Raw genomic sequence first — 18,232 nt, forward strand, 5'->3', positions numbered from 1 at the left:
TGCTATGTGGACTCAGCACACACTGTTGCAACTATTCTAAGGTGTCAACATGATGCTGAACATAAATAACCAACTCTGGCCCAGGAAGGGGGATTACACGTACATTCCCATTCTAGTAACTGGTTACACCCAACACATGCATCTGTGTACTTCCTATGTACTTGAGACCTTTCCCCACAAGCCCCAAGGGCAGGATGCTGTTTTGGTGGCCAGCACTCCCACACACCCCTGCAGCTCCTTCCTCTATCACCTGCATGTCTGCCATGGGGGACTCCTGATGGATGTCCCAGGGTTGGGGCTCCCTGCCTTCTGTCTCACCAATCCTGCCCCATGTTGGCGAAGCCTGAGTTCACTCATGTCCCCAAATCCCCTCCTCTTACCACACACATCGTCCTGCCTCCAGTCAGCCCCGCACCTGTAGTGGACTCTGCAGCTGCACCCCTAGCTTCCCGTCCCCAGATCTGTGCCTGTGGCCAGTATCCACTCAGTCTGCTAGCCCCAGGCATCTCTATTCTAGGGAGCCATGTGCCTCAGCCCCAACCACACATAGCTGCTTCCTCCTCTGGCCTGTATTTGACTTCACCTCTCTGTCCTTCCTCTGCAAGGTAAGGAGAGCAGTCACCTAGAGAGCTCTGAATGCCCACCTGTCCAATGGACAGAGGGGAAGAGACACTTATTTTTTCCTGGTGTCTGCAGATTCCCTTCAAACAGGGAGGCCAGCGCACACTGGGCCAGGCATCTGCCACAACTCACGGACTGTCGTGGGATGGAGAACTGCGGCGACAGCAGAAGTCAGCAATCCCCCTCGAGGTCCCTGGTCCACCTGACCTAATCTGCCGCTTTACGCCATCTTTACCTTTGGTCTGCATAATCTGCTTTAATAACACCTTCAAAACCCTGTTTTCAGCTGTAATAAGTTTCTAACTGCATGACTAATAAAGGTTATTTTGATATTTACTTTGTCTTTGTTAACATCTTTACTAGACAAGCAGAGCTGAAGAGGAGCTTCCACTTTTTAGAAGCTGCCTGGTCTCCTTGAATGCCAGCGAGAGTCAAATCCAAGAACTTCAAAATGCAAGACACTAGTGAGACAAGAGGGAGTACGCGTCGTCTGGAAACACAGTCTACCCCCCTCCAACCCCTGCGTTACCTCACACATGATGGCCATGGGCCCCGCCGTCACCGTCCCCACCCTGCATCTGCAGCTGCATTTGCGCCTGCATCCTGGCGATCATCTCCTGCATGCGGCGGAGCTACGGGACAGGACATGGGGACTTGTTACTGGTTCCCAAGGCCAGTCATCCCTGGATACCCTCTAGGGGCGCTGTGAGATTTCTAAGATTTCAACTGCCAGGCTTTCTCAAAACATGACAAAGAGCACACAAAGGACTCTTATAAATCAGTAAAAGAACAAATAACTCAATAGAAAACTAAGCAATGATAAACAGAAGTAAGAAACAGAAATTAGCAGCAAACTGAAGAATTAAGAAAGACAGGATAACAAAAGATGCTTTTTGACCTAAACGGTGGGAAAGGGGCTGCCAATCCCAGATGTGGACCGCGCCTGGAACTTATCTTAAGGGGCAGCAAAGCGCCCACTGCTCACCGGGTGGATGGCTCTTCTCCACTACCTTCACCACTGTTCATGACTATGGTTTCCACTGATTTAGAAAGGCCTCCAGGCATGTGGTCATAAAATATTGACCTGAATTTTCTTAAGTAGCTTTGTAGTCATGTTTTTAACATTTAGGTACTTTAATCCATATTGAATTAATTTGTCCAAGAAGTGAGTCTTACTTCTCTTTCCAAAGGCTGGCCCATTGGAGGGTTTCCTGGATATGTGTGGATTCCACAGACTGCAATGCCACCTCTCGCAGACACTTTTCCATACTTCAGACCCATTTCTGGATGTGAATTCCATCAGCCCATCATGCCCAAGCCACATAATGGATTTCTATGAGCAGTGGAGCTAACCCTCCCTCATCAGTATGCATTCACAGGGCCTCCTGTACTTTCCATTCCCCATCTCCAGACCAAGTGTTGGAACTATTTCAGCAAGCTCTCCCCCAGAAGAACTTCACAAACCAAACCACTCTGCAGGAATGGCATTCAGTTAAGAGAGAACTGTGATCTTTGCAATGGGCGATTTAAAGTCATTAACATGCAATTTAACGTCGTGTGTCCATTTAAATTCTGAAAATTGTTTCCAGGAGAATTTTCTAGTTTCTTCTCTGTATCAGTCCTGCATAGTTCTCAAATTTTTGTTAATGAGTGGCAGTCTCTTTCTTTGTATTTTCCAACTTATCTAGATCTATTATCTATAAATAGAAAAACGACTGAATTTTGAGTACTTTACTAAGTTACTAAATTCACTAAGCTTTAGGGACGAAAGTCACTAAATCTGTACTATTCCCAAGTTTTTCCTTCTAAATGGCTACTGAAAATCAAATGATAACATGTGTAAAGCAATATCTATACTATACAGATGTACACATAATAAAATAGATTACATGTAATATATTCCTTCTCAAAAAAGGAAGAAAAACTGTAATGATCTGTGCATGTACACCAACAATATCCTTCTCTCCTTACCTCTGCTTCCTTCTCCAACAGGATCTGGTCTTTATTCATGTCCTCGTTTTCCACTTTCCTAAGAGTTGAAAGAAATTACAATTAACAATATTGTAACAAACTTAATTGGTTATTTCTGATGACAAATACCCATAGTAAAATTTCACTTTACATTTCTGAGAAAAGTATTTAAAATTACCTGTTTATCACTTTTCTAACACCAATGAATAAGAAAGAAAGATTAGAAAAAACACAGCACAAGATGGTGAATTTGAGAAACTTTTCTAACTCCAAGCAGGGGTGGGACACTCTGGTCTTTCCTTACTTGAAGAGTGGCAGCTGCCATCGGGGGGATGGACAGGTTTTAATAGACAAAGACACTTGAACAAGAAGTAGGGTCTTAGCATCCAGGTCGAGGAGGCCAGCAGGGGAGGCCTGGTGAGCAGGCCCTGAGTGATGAGGACACAGCTCTTCATGAGTGCACATTTGCCTTCCACATCGGCTTCTAAAACCTTACTTAATACCTGGTCCCCAGGTAAGGTTAAGCAAACGTTAACATACACCCTGTATATATACACAAATCCACCAGACTTCCAAAATGTGAATATTTTAATAAATTACAACACAGCCCACCCCCTGGATCTGCGATTACCATGCCCCGTGCCAGGCCGTGGATTGGACACACATGACCCTCCTGAAGGGCAGTCAGAAGGTAAGCAGTAGCCCAGTGCTGCATCCCAGCACCGTGTCCCAGAGCCTCCGTCCCTTACCCGTCTCCTCCCCATATGCACATCATCACAGAAAAAGGGGTGAGTACAGGGCAAGAAGAGGTTTTGAGAGACAGACCACATTCATATAACCCTGATGGTAGGCCTCAGCTATAATGGTTTCATTTTACTGTGGTTGTTAATCCCTCACGTGTGCCCAATTTAGAGATTAAACTTTATCATAGACAGGAATGTACAGGAAATAGGGGTGTGCATATAAATTTCAGCATCCTCCTCAGTTCTAGGCACCCACTAGGGGTCTTGGAACGGATTCCTGTGGATCAGGAGTGTGGGAGCAACCACTGTACAGAAAATTCTTATTATAAATGATACAGATCACTTGATACGTAAGCTAAGCAGAGACAGGATGTGATCAGGCAGAAATCAGGTCACAAAACACAGATCTTGAATAAAACCTATTACAGTGGTGAAAGAGAAAAGGTGAGGGCACTGTGTGCATTTCTGAGGAGTGGAGCTGCCTTCTTTTTTCTTTTAAAGATTTTATTTATTTATTTGAGAGAGAGTGAGAGAGAACACAAAGGAGAGTAAGGTCAGAGAGAGGCAGACTCCCCATGGAGCTGGGAGTCCGATGCGGGACTTGATCCCGAGATTCCGGGATCATGACCTAAGCTGAGGCAGTCTCTTAACCAACTTAGCCACCCAGGCGCCTGGAGCTGCCTTTCTTAATGGCACGTAAGTCTGCCCTCATTTACAGACAGGGTGATGTTCTTGAGACCAATCTCTGGCCTTTCCAGCTAAACCTGCTCTTTGCGTGCTGATGGTTCATGTTACCTTTGACAGGTTACAGAAAACAAGGTAAGATGACATTAGCAACAAATGCCTAGTAATAGCTTCTGAGTAGGAAACCAAATTGTGCTGTGTAGTCAGGAAAGCCCAGCAGGACAGGGTGAATCTGTGACACAGTATGGAGAGAAGGGGACAGCCATGAGGTGGGGGAAACAACCTGCCGCCTCTCTTGAGCCTCTCAGAGCGGAAGTTTTCATAGTGAAGGTCCTGAGTCACCTCCTGGAGATCCTGCATGTGGGTGCTGGAAGAGAGAAGGGTGGGGCAAGGCTGGCTGTGTGTAGGAGCTGTCGGCAGGGAGAAGCCCCACCAGCCGAAACCCCACTTGTTACTTGCTGAATCGTACACAAAGTTGCTGGAATCTGGGATATGGAGCTGAGGCTGTGCAGCTTTCTCTCCTCCCTCCCCCCAAAACAGATGGAAGCACAGCCCACAGGACTGGGAGAGGAGACCCTTCCAAGTAGTCTCTCCTACAGGTGCTGCCAAGCTCTGCATGAGCCCATCACCAGTGCCCAGGTAAGATTTTAGGAGATCATTCTAGGTAAACAATGTCTGAAACAGAACATGCATTTCTGAAAGAACTTAGGGAAAACATGCAATTCATATAATTGAATTCTCCAGCTTAAAGACTTCATTAATTTAAGCTATGGAAAAGACCATACATTGAAGCACTAATATTTTGAATAAACCAAAAACAGGACTTTAAATCTTCTAATCATCTCAGAAAACATTTATCATTTTCTTGGCTCAGCTTTTTCAAATACTTAAGCATCCAAGAATGAGTAAAGGTAACATATTCCATCTGCTCAGAACGTGAGGAAAGGGATAGAGAGCAGGCAGGGGGCCGGCATGCTCTCGCTTGCTCTAAGAAACACACAACACACAGGAAGGCTCCATCTGCAGCCTCCACAACAGCAGTGTGACCACAAGAACCCATCCCAAGCTTCCTATGCAGTGACTGAATTGTTTTTAATCAATTTTCAGTGGTTTTAATCAATTTTCAGTTACTCGAAATTTACCTAAATCACCCACTCTCTAATGGAGTAAAGGGATCTTCGATTTCAGCAATACTCTTTGTATGCCTCTTGATTCAAGAATAGCATCAACTACTGTCATTTTTAGATGAACACTTTTTAGAGGAAAACGTCTGCTTTTGTAGTTAGGTCTGTTGTAGGTGCTAAGAACACACGGAAGAACCTCAGAGCTGCCTGGGGCAGACCTGAAATGGTCATGTGTGGCGGCCAAGGGTGGAGAGGCCACTGTGCAGCCAGCCTGAATATCTGCCCCCAGAGCAGGAGGGGCCCCATGTTCAGTGTGGCCATGCCACAGCGCACATCTGGTCTACTTTCAGCGTCAAGAGAGCTGGAAGACTAGGGAAGAGGGTGTGCTAAGCACTTGGTCTCGAGAGGGACAGGCGGGTTCTGCAGTGTGAGTCCCAGAGAGCTCCCAGGGAGGGCCTTCCACAATAGCCTGTTCCACAACAGGCTGCAGCGGCCCCCGCACACCCAGCAGTCAAAAAGCTTCACTCTCTGTGCTCGACACTGCCCATGGGAATGCCCAGGGATGCCCAGGGGACACACGGGGACGTATAGGGAAGCACAGGAGCACCCGGGGACGCCCGGGGTTCTTACATGAGCATTGTCCGCAGCTTCAAAAAGTCGTTGTGCTCCGGGTTCTCCACCTCCACAACGCCCCACGGGTAGAGGCGGCCTCTGACCTTCTTGCCCTTGGCTTCAATCAACTGATTGGATCCAACCACAGAGAATGGGATACTGGCCTAGAAAGAGACACACCAGGTAGAGAGGCTTCACGCAGGGAAAGCCAACTTCCACTGCGAACACAAGGACACAGGCATGGGCTGAACACACTGCTGTTTATTACATGCTTCCTTGGCAAACTAAAACATTTTACTCAGAAGTGACAGGTATTTTCCACATGGGAAAAGTTATATGGAACAAATTAAACCCATAATAACACTTCTAAACTTTAGGTGACAGCTATGTCAAAATATATTTAAAGTAAAAATACTACTGTAACTGAATCTACCAGACAATCTGTGAAAGGCCAGCCTTCCACGAGGTGGCCCTCTATCAACTCCTTCCACAGCACTGATGACAGGAACAGGACTGACTCGTTTTAGGCATCTGGAGAGCACTCTTACCTTGAGAAGTCTAGTCTGCTCTTTAAAGTCCTCATCTTCATCTGATTCTGCATCAGGTAAGTGATAGATTTTGATGTTATGTTCTTCAATTTCATCCAGAATCTGAAAGGATGACAAACCAGGAGCAATTTTAAACCACATGACATTTCAATCAAATCTAACTAATAAAAATATATTAGAATTATCCAACTTTCAATACAGAATTAAACTAATTACTGGTTTTCAAATAATTTTATACACTGCTGGAGCAGTATTTATGCTGGCCTTTCATGCAGTCTTCTGTCCAGAGTAAACAATAATAATGCACCAGCTTCAGCATATAAAGCAGCAGACGAACACCAATGCCAGCACAGCAGTGACGAGGAGATCACACACCACAGCCAACCTCAGGAACCAAACATGCCCTAGGAGCAGCACAGCCCGAGGCCACAGGCACCAAGAGACCCACAAGCTTTGCCGGAGGCCAACAGAGGAGGAAGAGGCACATAGCAGAATAATCCTGCTTAAGGCTCCGAGGACAGGACACAGTAAAACACCTGGGGTGGCTGGACAGTAAGCCTCTCAGTGGGGTAATCCAGAGGGACAACCCAATACCAGGCTGGGCTCTGGGTTTTATTCAACAGGCAACAACTGGCAGCAGAAGAACCACACCCTTCAACCAACCAGGCTTCAGAGTGGCCTAGAGAGGACGAAATGCCCTCTGTGCTAGGCATTCCAGCAGGTATAGGCAGGCTAAAGCTCCCCTTACCCTCCTGCAGGATCCTGGGCCACAAGGGACAAGTACATATGCCAAGTCAGGAGAAATATCCCTACTTTAGACCCTAATCTGGCAATGGATCTTCTTAATGGGAACTCTCAGGCATTTCTGATCAAAGACCTCGAAGCTGACACACTGTCTGCACAAAGTCAGGATTCATGAAGAGGTCTTTCTCCCTCCTCCCAAAGTCCTTCCAGCATCCCCATTCTTAGTGGAGGCAGAGGAATGATTTCCCCCATGGGAGAAGGAAGGCAGTAAGTGTAAACCTGCTGTATTTCTTCCCCTTTCCTGCCCGTTATCCATCTCTGCTGGCCCATCTGCTCTATGTCGGCCCCATCAAGACAGGGTGTACACTGAGGATGAGAATCCAGTAGAGAAATATGTAATAAAAGGCTATTTTGAATTGGAAAGAGGAAAAAGGAAGGGAAGAATCAACAACAATCACAGATTTCTCTGTCTGGGCGACTGCACCAGAGATAAACTCAGGTACAGGGCCAGGGAAGCTGGGAAATAAGCTCAGAAGCAGGGGAAGAAGAGACTCTTGTTTACACACATGAAAAAGAAGATTCTCAAAAGGGAAAAAAGCAGAAGCTACAGGAGATGATATGATGAAAACAATATTAAACCATGCCAACATTCAGGGGTTTGGAAGACAGGTAATGAAACAGGCAGAAAGACAAGTGCTGAGTTTCTGAAAGCACAGCCCACCCCGCTGCTGAGGCCCAAGAGCAGGGACAACTGTTGCTGGCTGATGGGGAGCCAGAGTTCGAGATAAAGGAGAGGGTAGGAAACAATACTGGGAAGTGTAAGACCAAAGCAGGTCTGCCAGAAGTTTTTCTAGATCAGGGACTGGGGAGGTACCAGGATGTACAGGGGAGAAACCAGATCAAGAGGAGGGATTAGGAAGACCCAAGATGAAAGTGATAAGGGCAAAATGGGATTTCACTTCATCTTAGACTTTGAAATCAAGCCCTAGAGTTCTGGACATAGGATCAGAGATGGGAGGACACAACATTCTAACTCTGTCCCTGCTCCCCTCTCTGAAATCCAGCGTAACATTCTTTATTAGAAAAGGTGGAGTTCCCCCCTAAGGGGGAGCTACTCAAATAAATATGGTCCAGCATAAACGTGTCAAAGCTTTCAGGGGCTCTCCCAAAGGCCTGGATATTTCCTAAAGGACTGGCAGGCACTCAGACAGCAGAGGAAAAGGCTGACAAACATGCATGCATACAAATGAAAAACTCTGCTGTGACAGAAGACAGCAAGAAAATTGTGAAAACAGAAAAATCAAAACTAGGTCTGAAAACAGTGTGTTTCACTGTTTCACTTTTATTGACTCGTAAGTCAATTAAAAAAAAAAGGGCAATGAAAACAAAGCACAGGCTCTAAAACCTGAGAGAGAGCATACTAACAGGGATCAAGTAGCAGGACACAAACACACTCACATCAGCAACTGGGAAACACAAATGGAAACCAGATGCCACTTCCTGTTTTTCAGATGGGAGACATTTTAGAAAAACTGGTGACACATCTAGGATGGTTCCAGGTGTGCCAGAGGGCAGAGTGCTCACACTGCTTTGGGCACGTAAGGTGTTACAAACTTGTTTTGAGGGAAATTCAAACTTTATTTTTTTCTTTTAAAGACTTTTTTTAGGGTTGCCTGGGTGGCTCAGTCCTGGGATCAAGTCCAGTGTTGGACTCCCTGCTCAGCAGGGAGTCTGCTTCTCCCTCTCCCACTTCCCCTGCTTGTGTTCCCTTTCTCACTGTCTCTCTCTCTATCAAATAATGTCTTTAAAAGTCTTTATATATTTGAAAGTGAGAGAGAGAGCACACTAGCCAGGGTTGGGGGGAGAGGCCAAGGGAGAAGCAGACTCCCTGCAGAGCAGGGAGCCTGATGCAGGACTTGATCCCAGGACCCTTGATTAGAGTCCTGGCAAAGGCACACGCTTAATGACTGAGTCACCCAGACGTCCTAGGGAAATTAAAACTTTAAATGTCCATCTTTCAATATTTAAAATGCCCATCCATCTCTTTCTAAGAATCTGACTTTAATAATTCTGAGAAGGCAGACATGTACCTACTCTGTGCCAGGTACTGTTCTAGACTCTTGGCATATACAAGGAAGTTAAGCAAAGATTCCTGATGCCAGGAATTGAGGGACGATGGTGTGCTGGGAATGCTCTTATTTGAGACAGAGAGTGTGTGTGTATATTGCTCTGAGCTGTGTTAAGGGTGCGGGGGAGTGTTTTCTATGTATGCTGGAATTCTTAGAAAGTCAAGTGACAGTATAATATGTATGCTATGGACCCATTCTATAAAAACAAAAACATAGACTATGCTTTGAAATGGTACACAGGTAACTGTTAACAACTACTGCTTTTACGGATAATTAAAGGGGAGCCTGGGTGGCTTAGTCTGTTAAGTGTCAGACTCTTGGTTTCGGCTCAAGTCATGATCTCAGGGTTGTGATACTGAGTTAGGCTCCGTGTTAGGCTCCATGCTGGGTGTGGGGCCTGCTTGCCATTCTCGGTCTCCCTCCCTCTGTCCCCACCCACACCCCTGCTTACACTCTCTCTCTCAAAAAAATAAATAAAGAAAGAACTTTTATTTGTAGAATTCAGTATATGAGTTTAGACTTTCTTAATGAGCATACAAATAGAAAACAGGCAAATAATTAAAAAATATATACCAAAGAATCCACGAAGACACTTTTAGGATAACACAGAAAAAGGCACCAGAGACGAACAACCAGCACATGGCTGCTGGGAGACCAGGGGCACTTGGGCTGGTGAATGGACAAGTGCAAGGCAACCTCTTAATGGCCAAAACAGAGGCCTTTTAAACAGTCACAATAACAGATTACAATTAAAACTTATTCCTAACCGGACGGTTTGTAGTAAAACGTTTAGATCAACTAACAACTTCACAAAGACAATCATACTTCCACGCCCACATCACTCACCTAGCACACGGCGTCCCTTCTACTCACTGAAGGCATTTCATGTAAGGGGAATTACAGAGAATAAGAACTTGACAACAGTAAGAATATTAAAAATCTACAGGTGTTCAGTGTTCCTTAAAAACCATCAGACTCCCCACCTGCTCCCCCATATCTCCAACACACATCCACTCTTCCCCAGGCTCCTGGCCCTCAGCTACCCTCAGTATGAGACACATACCCTCTTCTTCAAGCGCTCCCGTTCCTTCAGGGTGAGCGTGTCAGCTTTGGCAATGACAGGCACGATGTTCACCTTATTGTGTATTGCTTTCATAAATGCGACGTCTAAAGGCTTAAGTCTGAAAGGAATGAGGCTGTCACGAATTCAGGGAAAGAACAAAGAGACCACACATTTCTTTTCTCTCAAAATTATCTCTCACTTCTTGTATTAAAATACACAACTTAGGGGAAGCTGTCAACCCACCAAGCAGAAAGGAAAGTCTAAGGACTTGTTGGTTTCTACAGTAAGCAGTCCACTTACCCGTGTCCAAAGGGCGAGATAAAGTAAAAGCAGCAGTGCACTCTATTATCAATGATGTGCCGTCTGTTCAAGCCACTCTCGTCATGCAGGTACCGTTCAAACTGCTCATCGATGTAGGAGATGATGGTCTTAAAACTGTGAGAAATATAAATAGCGGTAACAATGGGATACAAAAGGAAGGCAGCTCCTAATTTCAAAGACAAAATCAGTTTTTTTCTGTCTCCTGCCTCCTACCAAATGTAATTTGATAACTCACTCAACAGATGGGACTGGAAAACAGGCTCCTACATTTGGCAAGATGGAGGTTTTTGGAAAGTGTGCCAAGCTTAATTTCCCCCAAGTGCCGGGGTGTGTGTGTGTGTGTCAAGGCCTGAAGAGAAGCGGTGAAAACACCTGAGGTGGCTGAACAGAGCGCTGCCAGATCACACAAGGACTGTGAGTGCACAGAGGATGGGGCAGGTGTGACAACATGAACCACTGTCGTAGGATACAAGGAGCAACACAGAGCAGGGCACGACTCCTGAGGAAGGAAAGGGATGGGAGAGCCTCTCCCTTCCCCCTCAGTGCTGGCACACCCATGCTTTACACCCCACAATACAGGAGCCCACTGCTTCCACCATAACGCGGGCCTCACCGCAGGGTATGAGGCTGAGTGCCCTTCTGTCTGTGGCTGTCCTCCTGTGCCACAAGGCTGAGGATCATGTCTCTAAGAGGAAGGACTACATCAGAGTCCTCTCCACTGGCCAGGGTTCATTCAGATCTGGGGGTTTCCTTTATATGAGCAGTTGATGAATGGTTGGCTCTTACAGGAAAAATAACTTTTTCTTTGTGAGAGTTCTCATTTAAAGTGTTATCATCCACGCACGTTGAACTGTCCCACCTCTTCATTAGACACAGCTACCTCAAACCCAATCACCACCTGATCACTTTAAATGTGAATGCATTCAAATAACCCTAAGCACTTCTGGAGCCATGTCCCCGAGTGGCGTACCAATCCCTGCAGTTGATGGCGTCCCCATAGCCGGGTGTGTCCACCACTGTCAGGCGTAGCTTGACCCCTCGCTCCTCGATCTCCACAGTCGAAGCCTCAATCTGGACAGTTCTTTCAATTTTCTCTAGAAAAACAAGCTTAATGAGAAAATGTGCCTAAAAATCAACCCAGTTTTCAAAGAGGAAAGATGACCTGTTAGTTTCTTATTAATAAATGACTCAGAACTTCATTACCCCTCTTGGAGGAAGGTTTTTAGAGGTAACACAAGGTGTTTTACCTCACTTTACCTCACTGTGTAAAGTGAGCCCCAAGCTGGCAAGGACACCTGGCAGCTAAGATCAAATAACAGCTCAGGAGGGTTAAAATGGCAATATTGAAAATTATGACTTCTGTTGCTCATGCAAAGAGAACAATTTATGACTGTTGAAAACTGAATTCAGAGATACTTACAAGAGGGCTCTAAGTCCCAGTGTGGCGGCCTGTGTCCTAGGCTCCGATGGGGTGCACTAACCCACCACGCTCCGACAACACACCAGGAGGGCACACCCTATTCTCACAGTGGTCAGCTACTCAGAGAACTCTCTTCGTGACAGAACACTTCCCCGTGACCCTCAAACATGTATTGCAGGCAGAAACTATTCCTTATCCTTCTACAGTAAAAGGGAACACACGTGGAGAGGCTTGGCCTGTGGATTCATACTGTCTAAAATCAAGACCAAGGCCAACAGTGGCAGCACCTTTCCCAACAAAAATAACACGGCGCTTGTGTTTAAAGCAGAACTAACCCACAAGGCTGAGGCAAAATGACCATTCCCGTGCTCTCCACAGCTCCCATGCAGAGAACTCCAGCTACAGCACATGGGGCTTCCATACCTGCAGCTCCAGGGATGATTCTTTCTGGGTAAAGGTCAGTGAGGAACAGGCTGTTTATGAGAGTTGATTTTCCCAGACCCGATTCACCTTTCAATGAAAATGAAAACACTTGTCAGGACACAAGCCGTACAACACAGGTAATCTACTGAGTTGATGTGGCACGGGGTTCAGTACCACACATGCATCCTCATCTGTACTCCATTTGACCACTATCACTTTGGTATGACTCTCCCCATTTCATTGATGGGGAAACGGGTGCCTCTGGACTTGGAGAGCTATCCAGAGCAGGGCCTTGATGGGAAAAGATGTGTATTTCGTATCCTAGGAGACAAAGACCTAATCAAGAATTGCCATTTATTTGAAATCAGGGCCTTGATCTGAATCCAGGTCTTTGAGTCTCCAGAATTCCCACATGGTAAGATCAGAAACACACTCTTAGTTCTTCACAAAATGTGTGGGATGGACTTTAGGAGTTTTTTTTTTTTTTTTTTTTTTGATAAATAAAATGCAGATTAGGTTTCCAGTTATGATTTTTGCTGTCAAAGCAACCACATTTTCAGGCAACTGAACAAATCTATCGAACAGTGTCAACAGCACTCTGGCTTGCCCAGCTGTGGGACACACAAACAGAACACATGCCCGAGACCACAATGGAGCCCGCAATCTCTCCCTCCTGCCACCAAGGCAGGAGCAGGCCACAGCTCCCCCTTTCCTGCTGTCACACATTCCGTGCAGTCAGGCAACCTTCCCACTCCACACTGTTGAGTGTGACAGGACCAATTAAGACAACACATACTCACTTGAGCATGTAATGAGTTAGGAATTCTTCCTCAACTACTATCATACTTGAATTCAGGATGTTTTGAGTTCTGTAATATTTGTAGTGTACAGTATTTGAAACTTAATTTCCAGGAGGATGCAAGACAGCTAAAGTTAAGTGTTACAACCTAAGGAGGCACCTGCAGATTCTACCGTCTCCGTGCACGCCATCAACTAAGGCTGAGTTCTGCCCAGAAAAGTCCTTCTGAACCAAGTACCTGACTGTGCCCAGGGCTCCTTGGTCTGAACCTCCCTCTGCTCAGTCCTGCACAGCATGTGCAAGGGGCACACATCTATTTTAAAAATCATTATTTCCAGGAAAATGAAGAATGAATTTGAAATGTGTAAACATACACAATTAGGACTGGACTTTAACTAGACTGCAATTTTCATATATGGAAAGGAATGTTAAAAAGACAAAACCAGAATTACAGGTTCAACAGGTACAACTATATGAGCACACCAAATTACCCTTTTAAACTGCCTAACCCATGTCCCCTTACATTTTTATCACATAATGAGAGAATTTTTACCAATAAGTGCTCAGTCCTTTTGTGTGCCTGGCACAGGTCCAGGCTCTGGGATACAGCTAAATCCCTGCTCCCATGAAGCCTGGCAGTCCAGTGGGGGAGAGGACAAGTAAGCAAAGTCACTTTGTCACCAACAAAGTGATGACAGCTGTGGGTAATGAAGCTGAAGGGGACTGCGACACAGAAGACCTCTCAGCAGAGTGTCGGAGTAGAGACAGCTTCTTTGAAAGAAAACAGCTAGTATTCCAATGGCTGACTCTAACTTATATACCTTCACTTAAAGGGTAGAAGTATCTTCACTTGGAATGGTTTTCAGGCAACATCTATAAATAATCAACGTGTGAACTCAGAACATGATGCTTTTGGGCTGAAATCTCTGTTGAGTGACTAGCTTTTTGATTCCACCTTCACCAGCGTCTCTATCCCACAGGAGCTTCTCAGGTGCCTTTACGTGAAAGGCAAAAGAACTCAAGAGGAGATGTACAGTGGAAGCCCCACAGCACAAGATGCACCAGGCTCAGCAACCTGAGCTAGCAGTCCTGTGTGAGTGTTGACAGCAAAGGCTGACTGGATGGGAGGTACTCCAGGTTTACACAGCTCGTGATTTTACCCACTAGGGAGAAATACATAGCACTGGGCACAAGGTGGCGTCACCACATGAAGATACACGCGGGTGATGGAGGTGAGCAACATTTCACAACAGCCTTCTGCAATCCCGAAGGGCACAGGGTCCCAGGAGCTTCTAAACTCCCCCACCCCCCAAATCTAGGTCAACCCAGGAATACCAGGAAAACAAAAAACAAAAACAAAAAGCTCTCTAACCTGGGGGGCTGGTCCCCTTCACGTTTACTTTTCAACTTTAACTAGCACAAGACAGTACTTTCTCAAACACCGAGCAACATGGCCATTTTAGAGGGTCCCTGAAGGGCAGCATCCTAAGTGGTCCTCAGAGTGGAGAGCCGCACAAAGAGGTGCTATTTCACAAGAAAAGGATGCTCAGGAGGGCCTCATGCAGCTTGGAGCGGCCACTGTCCCACACGCACATGCCCTGAGGTAGGAGGCCCCTGAACACGAGTGTGCATTTTCAGAACCCATGAACCTACAATGACGCCAGTGTATTTTCGCCAGAAGGGAGTTTCCATCTTCTTAGCTTAGTTCCCAAGTTCTCCGAGTGTTCACTCTGTAACCCACTTGTGAATTTGGTCACATTAACTACTAACCTATGGTTCTACCAGGTAATGTATTTTGGCAATAAGCTTTATATTTTTAATCTCGCCATTTCTTGTGAATGGAGCCAACAACCACCTCACATCATCATGGTGGGAGGCTAGACACTTGATATAAACTATCACCAACTATGTGACCAGCTGACCAGACTTCAGCAGCATCAAGGTCCCTCACAAGCAACCTGCCTGCCACCTTGCCTCTGTCCTTGGGATCTTTAAAGAACATACTTGTCAGGGCACCGGCGTGGCTCAGTGGGTTAAGCCTCTGCCTTTGGCCCAGGTCACAATCTCAGGGTCCTGGGATTGAGCCCCGAATCGGGCTCTCTGCCAGGAAAAGACCCTGCTTCCCCCACTCTCTCTGCCTGTCTCTCTGCCTACTTGCAATCTCTCTCTCTCTAAGTAAATAAAATTAAAAAAAAAAAAAAAAAAAAAAAAAGAACATACTAGTAATTTTAAAATTTCCTGCAGATTGCCACTCAAACATCTGAAGTTCTTTTTCTTTTTTAAGATTTTATTTATTTGACAGAGAGAGGGTGTGCAAGTGGGGGGCGGGGGCAGAGGCAGAGAATCTGAAGTGAGCCCGGAGCCTGATGCCAGGCTTGATCTCATGATCCTGAGATCGCGACCAGAGCTGAAACCAAGAGTCTGATGCTTGATCAATTGCACCACCCGTGTGCCCCAACATTTCTAGTTTTTCTTTTGCATGTGATCATTTTGTAAAATTTATTTCCTTAGAAATAAGCCACAGTTTTGGGGCACCTGGGTGGCTCAGTGGGTTAAAGCCTCTGCCTTCGGCTCAGGTCATGATCCCAGAGTCCTGCGATGGAGCCCCGCATTGGGCTCTTTGCTCCGCAGGGGGCCTGCTTCCTCCTCTCTCTGCCTGCTTGTGATAAAATCTTAAAAGAAAAAAAGAAAGAAGCCAGTTTTAAAAACAATGCCTTTTCAACAGTCTGACTTACAAGTTAGGTACACTGGATTTTCCCAATACAGGTTTTCCCTCCACCCAAAAGTTGTGTTCCTAAGCTCAAACAGCAGAAAGCAAAAAAGCAAATGCCACTAACTGGTATGGGAACATTCTTTGACATTCCTAGGCCCCCCCAAAATTATGCCTCAGGCTTTTGATAGCTTAGAATACACCTTAACAGATGTGCATAATCAATCAAGGTGAAGCCCAGATGCTCGCAGTTCAGGACTCTGGCGGCTGGACACCATGATGCTGAGAGTGGGAAGGCGCTCCAAGGGCATGCGGTCTGTCACAGCTCACCGCAAAACCAACGCCAAGCTCTTCTGTTTGTCTTCCAGTTGATGAAAATGGGCAGAACAGCACGTCTTTCATACGAGACCTAACGTGAACTTTCAGAAAGCAGGGGATATGTGTATACCATTTTTCTTAAGCTGCTAATAGTTACCATTTAAAGTTGAGGGCTCTCGTGGTTAAGTTTCTAGCTGTTATTCACTATCCATCTCACCCTTAACCCCCTAACTACCTGCCTTCTTTCAAACCCACGTCACTGAGGTGTAACTTATATACATCTCAGTTCAATAGTTCCCTACACTCATCTCAACTGTGCTGACGGGTTTGACAAAGTACACACTCAGATAAACTCCACCCAAGACAAAGAGGATCTCTGTACCACCAGAGCTCCTTTGCTTAAGTCAGTGTCAGCTCTACCTGTCTAGCCATTACTGCAGGCATACACCAAGCTGTTTTCTGTCCCTTCAGAAAATTATTCTAGAACTTCAAAGGACTGTACAGCTAGCCTTTTTGTGTCTGGCTGCTTTGCTTTTGCTCGGCACAATTTGCTCTGGAGATGAATCCATGTTGTTGCAATAGTCTGCTCTTTGTACTGCCTAGGAATTCACCCTTATATGGACATATGGACACATCACCATGTGCTGACCCACCCTCCTGCTGGACACCCGCATCACGTCCAGTCTGGGCTACTGTAGGAAAAGTGCCTCTGCACACCCATGAAGTGTCTCTGCGGACATGCCATCACATTGCTCCCGGGTGACCACGGAGGTTGGGAAAGGTCAAGTTACATGGTATGTGTATAACTGCAAAAGCACAAAACTAGTTTCCAAAGCGGTTGTGTCATTTTTTATTCTCATCAGCCGTTAGGAGGGCAGCAGTTGTCCGTATCCTTGGTAACACCTAGCCGGCCAGACTTGGAAAATTTCAGCCACTCCAGGGAGTGCGGGGGCGTCTTGTGGGTCAGTGTGCACATCTTCCTGATGACCAAGGAGGATGCTGTGGGTCCTGGCCATTCAGTGTTTCCTATGAAATGTCTGTTCCAATCCCGTGGTCCTTTTTGTAACTGGGGAGTGTGTCTTCTTCCTGAGCTATACAGGTTTATGTTCTGGATACAAGTCCTACCTTGTATGTAGTGCTGTGAACGCTTTCTCAGTTTATGGCCTTTTTTTCTTGTTGGTGTCTTTAGAATAAAGTAAAATTTTTAATGAAGTACAACTTACTTATTTTGTGACTAATATTCTTCACATTCTAAGCAATCTGCTTACTCCAAAGTCAAGCAAATTTTCTTGTCCATCTTCTTCTAGACTCCTTACAGCTGTACGGTTAGTGACTATGGGGTACAGTGTGAAGGAGGGGTGCACAGTCCCTGTCTGCCACATGACCACCTACTTGTTTACAGCACTATCTCCAAAATGATCAACCTTTCCGCCTTTGTATCACCCTGGCACCTTTGTCAAGAATCAGCTGACCACGTGTATGTGGGTCTACTTTGGGCTGTTATTCTCTTCGCTAGATTTGAATGTCTACATTTACCACACTTCACAGTTCCTGCTGATACATCTCGAAATCAGATAGTAAGAGTCCTCTACGTGATTTGGTCTATTCTAGGCCCTCTGCACTTATGTTTACACTTCACAATCAGACTGTTCATTTCTACCTTACACAAGCTTGGTGTTACTTTGACGGGCACTGTGTTGACTCTGTGGATCACTCTGCGGGCAGCAGGACACAGTCGTGGGCTCACCCAACATGCCAGCAGAGCTCACAGTTCCTCTGACCTTCCTTCACTCAGCCTAGTTGTCATGTTGTCAGTGTGGGACGTGCACACCATTTTGCTAAGTTATGTTCAGCAGTATGAATTTCTTGTATTATGGCAAATGACATTGTATTTTGAAATGTTTTTATTACTGTTGTTTTTGATTGTCTTTTAAAGGTCATTTTAAAATTATCTGTTGGTAATCCAGAGAAATCAAGTTGATTTTTGCGTACTGATCAGAAC

General features: G+C 45.7%; 1 protein-coding gene across 8 annotated transcripts in view; it reads right to left on the reverse strand.

The window, feature by feature from the left end:
- Positions 1-18,232, reverse strand: part of SEPTIN2 (septin 2) — a 33,812-nt gene that overhangs the window by 2,531 nt on the left and 13,049 nt on the right. For 7 of the 8 annotated variants that reach the window (XM_082689697.1, XM_082689695.1, XM_082689690.1 and 4 more), the window contains 9 exons: positions 12,404-12,490; positions 11,531-11,654; positions 10,540-10,674; positions 10,240-10,357; positions 6,304-6,405; positions 5,774-5,919; positions 4,303-4,386; positions 2,593-2,650; positions 1,151-1,253 (listed from right to left, as the gene is read on the reverse strand). In XM_082689697.1, coding sequence (XP_082545823.1) covers positions 1,152-1,253; positions 2,593-2,650; positions 4,303-4,386; positions 5,774-5,919; positions 6,304-6,405; positions 10,240-10,357; positions 10,540-10,674; positions 11,531-11,654; positions 12,404-12,490 — 956 coding nt within the window. In that variant the 3' untranslated portion in view covers position 1,151. The remainder of the gene's footprint in view (positions 1-1,150; positions 1,254-2,592; positions 2,651-4,302; positions 4,387-5,773; positions 5,920-6,303; positions 6,406-10,239; positions 10,358-10,539; positions 10,675-11,530; positions 11,655-12,403; positions 12,491-18,232) is intronic. The other variant, XM_082689691.1, reaches the window with a different exon arrangement.

This window comes from Mustela nivalis, assembly GCF_964662115.1.
Source record: "Mustela nivalis genome assembly, chromosome: 11".
Classification (NCBI taxonomy): domain Eukaryota; kingdom Metazoa; phylum Chordata; class Mammalia; order Carnivora; family Mustelidae; genus Mustela; species Mustela nivalis.